The 6,080-nt window shown below is 71.0% G+C and overlaps 1 protein-coding gene across 2 annotated transcripts in view; it reads right to left on the bottom strand.

The window, feature by feature from the left end:
- Window positions 1-1,688: 1,688 nt before the first annotated feature.
- The window catches only part of COL18A1 (collagen type XVIII alpha 1 chain), a 41,760-nt gene continuing 37,368 nt past the window's right edge, over window positions 1,689-6,080 (bottom strand). Inside the window, exons 33-41 of one of the 2 annotated variants that reach the window (XM_038581665.1) lie at window positions 5,866-5,988; window positions 5,461-5,614; window positions 5,301-5,374; window positions 4,901-5,032; window positions 4,489-4,521; window positions 3,560-3,817; window positions 3,118-3,315; window positions 2,852-2,967; window positions 1,689-2,066 (exon numbers count right to left, since the gene is read on the bottom strand). In XM_038581665.1, the coding sequence (XP_038437593.1) occupies window positions 1,853-2,066; window positions 2,852-2,967; window positions 3,118-3,315; window positions 3,560-3,817; window positions 4,489-4,521; window positions 4,901-5,032; window positions 5,301-5,374; window positions 5,461-5,614; window positions 5,866-5,988 (1,302 nt within the window). In that variant the 3' untranslated portion in view covers window positions 1,689-1,852. The remainder of the gene's footprint in view (window positions 2,067-2,851; window positions 2,968-3,117; window positions 3,316-3,559; window positions 3,818-4,488; window positions 4,522-4,900; window positions 5,033-5,300; window positions 5,375-5,460; window positions 5,615-5,865; window positions 5,989-6,080) is intronic. The other variant, XM_038581666.1, reaches the window with a different exon arrangement.

Genomic DNA, 6,080 nt, shown 5'->3' with positions numbered 1-6,080 from the left:
CGGGGACCCACACCAGGCCCACGTGCCCTTGAGCCCAGCACGGCCTCCCCTACACCCACTCCCTGCTCCTGGGACCTGAGGGAAGGGAGGCAGGGGGAGGCCCGAGGGGCTGCTGGAGCCTGTTGCACCCAGGGGTCGTGGGAGGGCTGCTTGGGTGGCTGGCATCTTAGGGAGGATGCTGTGCAGAGGGCGGGCAGGAGCATCCACACGCACAGGGCCTGGTGGGGGGGCAGCGCTGTGCCCCTTCTTGCTCTGAGATACAACAGGCCTTGGATTTAGGGGGCGGAGGAGCCGAGGCTCCCTTTCCCCTCCCGTCACTGACCCGGGATGCAGGGCTCTGCTCTGTGCCCGCTTTCCCGTTGCCTGGCGTCACAGCAGCCGTGGGCGGAGCACCTGAGTGGGCAGGAGTTCGAGCCCGTGAGGGCTGCCGGCCACCCCCAGGGAGACTCCCGAGGGAAGGTTTAGGGCACCCGAGCCCCCCTGTGCACCTGCTCCCGCACAGGCCCCACCGGCTGGGGTGAGGGCTCCTGAGGATCCGACTCATAATGACGAGCTGCCTGCAAACCTAGTGGCCCTTTTTACTTAGAGCCTGAGAAGCACATTGCAGTTTGCAGAAGCAGCTCCTGGGGTTTGCAGCATCCAGGCCGCAGGGCTGAGGCACTTGGGTCCTTGCCCACTACGCTTCCAGCACGGCCGCGGGTGGGGGTGGGACCCCTGCCGGCTTCCCCAGAGATGCTCAGATGCACCTCAGGGCGGCCCCGACCCCCCTCTGCGCGGCCTCCTCTGTTGGGGCTCAGCTGGGGGCAGGTGTGGCCATATTTGCCTCTGGGTGTTTTTTTAAGATTTATTTTTTTTTAAAAAAGATTTTATCTAGTTATTCATGATAGACAGACAGAGAGAGAGCGAGAGAGAGGCAGAGACACAGGCAAGAGGGAGAAGGAGGCTCCACGCAGGGAGCCCGACCTGGGACTCTATCCCAGGACCCTGGGGTCACGCCCTAGGCTGAAGGCGGCGCTAAACCACTGAGCCACCTGGGCTGCCCTTAAGATTTAATTTTATTTGAAAGAGAGCAAGAGTGAGTACAAGCAGGGAGGGGGAGGGAGGTGCCCCGCTGAGCAGGGAGCAGGACTGGATTCCAGGACCTTGAGGTCATGACCGGAGCCAGAGGCAGACCTGTCACCACGGAGCCTCAACCCCCCACCACCTCTGGATTTCTGACCTCTGGTCCTGCAAAGATAACCTGGGACCTTAGCCCTGGGCTCAGTGGGCGGGAGTTCTGGCTTGAAGCTGGAGGGGAGGGTGGGGGCTCCAGGACGTCGGGGCTTGCCCGGCAAGCCTCTGCTTTAGCAATCTAGGAAAGGAGCCCTGGCCATAGGTCAGAGCCCACCTTGGGCGTGAGAGGCCTCGGCTGGGTCAGCTCCATGCTGGGTGTGATCTCATGGGCCTGAGGAGCCCGGGGTCATTGGCAGGGGAGCGCCGATGTGGGGGGGGCCCCCGACAGCGCACAGCTGGGGACGGAGGGCCCACTGCAGCTTCTGGAGCTCAGGGCTGGGTCCAGGGAGCGAGGGCGGCCCCAGAGGACGGCCCCGGGGCATGCACCCCTCCCTCCCCTGCACCGCATGCACCCCCCGGGCTGCTTGGGGCCAGGGCCCGGCGAGGAGGAAACGAACAAGAGTCTTGGCACCAGGTTTCGTTTTAAACTTTGTAAAAAATACACTCTTTGGCTTCCTTTTATTTCTCGAGGATTACATTAAACGTGACGGTGCAGGCAAGCGTCCCGGCCAGGCCCCCCCGGGGCGGCGGATGCTCCTGCGGGCGCCCCCTCCCCCGCCTGTCCGTGGGCCGCGCGGCCCTACTTGGAGAAGGAGGTCATGACGCTGTTCTCGATGCAGAGCACCACGAAGGCGTGGCGGCAGCTCGCGGCCTCCTGCTCCAGCAGCCTGCCCGCCAGCAGCGACGACGCCTGCCCGGTGGCCGCCGGGGCCTCCGTCCGCCACGTCTCGCAGTAGCTGTCGGTCAGGCGGCGCCCGCTGGGGTCGGAGCCGTGCCACACGCTCTTCCGGGGCCTGCAACACGCCGCGGCCGCGCTCAGCCCGGAGCCCGGAGCCCGGAGCCCGGCCGCTGGGGCGAGGCCCTGGATGCGGAGCCGGGCCGCTGGGGGCGGGGCCACGGGGTGGGCGGGGCCAGTGGACGCGGGGCGGGGCTGCTGGATGCAGGGCGGAGCCACTGGGGTGGGCGGGGCCCTCCACTGGGGGCGGGGCCTTCCATTGGGGCAGGGCCACTAGCAGGGTGGGTTTGCTGGACCACTGGGGGCGGGACTTTCCACTGGAGGCGGGGCCAGTGGGTGTGGGGCGGGGCCTTCCAGCTGGGGGGGCGGGGCTGGTGGAAGCGGGGCGGGGCTTTCCACTGGGGCGGAGCCACTAGGAGGGCGGGGTAGCTGGACCACTGGGGGCGGGGCCAGTGGGGCGGGGCGGGGCCTTCCAGTGGGGGCGGGGCTGCTGGATGTAGGGCGGATCCACTGGGGTGGGCGGGGCTGCTGGATGCAGGGCGGGGCCTTCCATTGGGGCAGGGCCACTAGCAGGGTGGGTTTGCTGGACCACTGGGGGCGGGGCCTTCCACTGGGGGCGGGGCCTTCCACTGGGGGGCGGGGCTAGTGGATGCAGGGCGGGGCCTTCCACTGGGGGGCGGGGCCACTAGGAGGGCGGGTTCGCTGGACCACTGGGGGCGGGGCCGGTGGATGCGGGGCGGGGCCACGGAGGGCGGGCGACCCTGGTCCCCGGGGCGCCCCTCCAGGCCACACCCCCCGCCGCCGCTCCTGGGCGCACCACCCAGGCCTCCTGGGGGCACCTACCAGGCGGGGTGCTGCAGGACATCTCTGCCGTCGAAAGAGAAGATGCGGGCCCCGGGCTTCAGCTGGCCCTCGGAGCCCGAGAATAAGGCCTCCCAGCTGGGGAAGAGCACCTCGTCCTGGGGAGGGACGTGCGGGGGGCTCAGTGCCCCTGGAGCTGTGCGGCGGGAGGGGCCCCGGCCCCAGCCCCAGCCCCAGCCCCAGCCCGCCCCCAGCGGCTGCACGGGAGGGTCCGGCCTGGCCGCAGCAGGCGGGGGGAGCGCGCGCACCCTGAGGTTGACGACGGGCACCCCGGTGCGGTCGGCGCGGCGCACGATGCTGTAGAGGTCCTGCAGCCGCGACGACAGGAAGGCCCGGAAGGTGCCGGCCAGCCCCGCGGCGCGCGCCTGCTGGAAGCACTGGAAGTCCGCTCCCCGGATGCCTCGCATGCCGCCCGGCTGCGGGCTGTTCAGGGCCACCAGGTGCAGCTGCGGGGACCAGACGCGGTCCAGGCGGGTCCCGGCCCGGAGCACCAGCCAGGCCCCAGGCGGCAGAGGCCCGCGTGCTGGGGGCCGCCACCGACCACCCCACCTGCCCCGGGGCACGTCCCCGTGCTCAGGCTCTGCCGCCCTGACCTCCAGGGAGACAGCCAGGGGCTTGGCCCGGAGAAGCCCCTGGGAGCCCTGTGGGCCGAGCGCTGGTGGGTTCCGAGCCACCGCGGGGGCCACTCACCACCGGCTGGAAGTCCTGGTGGGTGTGGGTGTGGGTGTGGACGGGCCCACCAGTGGGGCGAGCCGGCTGGAAGTGCACGTAGGAGCCGTGGTGCGGGGCCCCGGGGTAGGGCTGGGGGTCCAGCAGGCGCGGGGGGCTGGCCAGGATGTCATCTGCCCGCCAGGGCCGCGCCGTGGCGTGGGTGGGCTCCCGCCGGGGGTATGGGTTGCCCTCGTGCAGCTGCACCACGGGGGGCTGCAAGGCGGCCACTTCGTTGTCCTGCAGATGGAGAGGCCGACGGTGCCCGGTGGCAGGGCCGCTGACACCCAGACACCCCCTCCTCTGCACCCGGCCCTGCTCTTGGTCAGCACGGGCCCGGCCTGTGGGCGGTGAGCTGGGGGGCACCCACAGACCCTGGGGTGCCCCAGGGAGTTAGGGCGGCAGCGGGGGCAGCGAGCCCTGCCAGCCTGATGCCTGGAGCGGCCCCCAGCCGCCCGGCTCAGCACAGCGGTCCCTGACCCTCCAGCCGCCTCACCGTCAGACACCCCCGCCCTGGCTCCCGGGCCCTCGCTCCACCCCACCCACCTCACAGAGGCCGCTGCCCCGGCGCCCAACGCCTTCTGACCCTGCCCTCCACGTAACCGCCTCCCGCTTCCCCAGTACCAGGGACCTGCTACCTGTCCCCACCCCCCCAACAGTGCCTGGCGGGTGCGAGGGGCTGAGACCCTGCTGAAGAATGAATGAGAGGGGACCCACTGGGCTCCACGCAGGGACAGACCCGCAGAACCAGAGACACACGGCACCTAACGCAGCCCCGGTCCTGGCCTATTTGAGGAAAGAGCCCAACCATCCGGGGCTCCATCCCTCAGGCAGGGGGCATGACCTGCCCGCCCCCTCCCGGCCCGCAGAGCCCTGGCCGTCCTCCGCCTCCGTCCTGCAGCCGCCCTTACCGTCCCGCGTGGGAGTGGCACCCGCGCCTCCAGCTGGAAGAAAACGCAGGGGTTACCCGGCGACCCCTGACGCCCGCCCGCCCTCCCGGGGAAGCTGGTGCGGCCGCGTCCCGGTGCCCAGGCCAGCGCCGGGCACACGACACCGGACGTGCACCTGCTTTAAAAAGCGGGGGGAGCGCTTCTCTGTAAACGTACAACGTCTCCCAAGACTAGTCAACTCGTTTGAGAGTAACGAGGAGCAGCGTGGGTCACTCACCCGGCCAGGCGCCCGCCCCCAGGACACGGACACCCCCGCTCAGTCCGCCCTGGGCAGCCAGGCACAGGGCTCCCTCCCTGCAACCCCACCGCAACCCCACCGTGCCGCGGGCCAGCTTGGGAAGCCCTCTGGCCCCCTCTAGGTGCGGGGACTCACCAGAACCTTCCGGAACCCGTTCCGGACCCGGACGTACAGCTCCTCCCTCTCGGCCACAAACATGAGCCAGCCCTCCGGCACGTCCGGCACCTTGTCCAGCATCGTCTGGTACGTGGCCCAGATGCGCACCTGCTGGAAGCCGGCCTAGTGGGTCCCGGGCACAGAGGCAGCATCCGCGCTCACAGGCGAGGACGTGGGCGCCTCCGGGCGAGGGACCCACCAAACACCCTGTGGCTTCGGATGAGGCCCCCGTGGGGAGGGCTGCTGGGGGCCCTCCCCTGCCCTCCTGACCCCCAGGCCCCCCACTTCTGCTTGGGAACCCCCGTCTCAAGCCACCCGTGAAACAGTCCACCCGCAGCCTCCGAGGGGAGGGTAGCCGGCCCGGGCTGGGGGCTCTTACCCCTGAGGACGTGCCCATGGTTCCAGGGGGGCCGGGAGGCCCGGGGGGTCCGGGGGGGCCGGGGACACTGATAGCTGCGAGAGAGAGAGCAGACATGGGGCACGCAGCCCCGGCTGGACGAGGCGGGGGCCCAGGTACCCACCCCCCTCGCCCGACTTACTCTGCCTGTAAGGGCCAGGAAAGGAAGGGGGTCCTGGGGGCCCGGGGGGGCCGGGGGGCCCGGGAGGCCCCCGACGCCCCTCATGGCCGATGCCAGGGGGACCCTGAGGTCCAGGGGGGCCGGGATGGCCCTGAACGCTCTCTCCCTTGGGACCCTGTGGGGGGACAAGAGAGCCTGAGGGGCCCGGCGGCTTCAGCCAGAGGCCCCATGGGGAGCAGCCGAGCCACCCGCCTCCCCCCAGGCCGCGGGCAGAGGTGCAGCCCCCAGAGAGGAAGGAGCAGCGCCCGCAGGACAGCAGGTGCCCCCCACCCCGACGCCGGGGGCAGGACCCGGAGGGGAAGCTGGCGGCCGGCCGCTGGGCCTCGCAGGCGTCCCTGGCCCCTGGGGCCCCGAGCCCAGACTTACCGGGATGCCGGGGTAGCCCGGGGGGCCGGGGGGGCCGGGCACGCTTGAGCCGAAGAACCCGCCCCCCCCGGGCTCACCGCGCTCGCCCTTCTGCCCGGCGTCGCCTCGGTCGCCCTTCTCCCCCTGAGGACAGAGATGCTGGTCTGAGCCCGACCCCGGCGGCCGCGGTGGGAGGGCAGGGCAGACCCAAGGAGCAGGAAGCTTCTGGAGCCCGT

This window comes from Canis lupus, chromosome 31, assembly GCF_011100685.1.
Source record: "Canis lupus familiaris isolate Mischka breed German Shepherd chromosome 31, alternate assembly UU_Cfam_GSD_1.0, whole genome shotgun sequence".
Classification (NCBI taxonomy): Eukaryota; Metazoa; Chordata; class Mammalia; order Carnivora; family Canidae; genus Canis; species Canis lupus.
The sequence above is the reverse complement of the archived record's forward strand: the minus strand, read 5'-3'. Positions and strand labels throughout refer to the sequence as shown.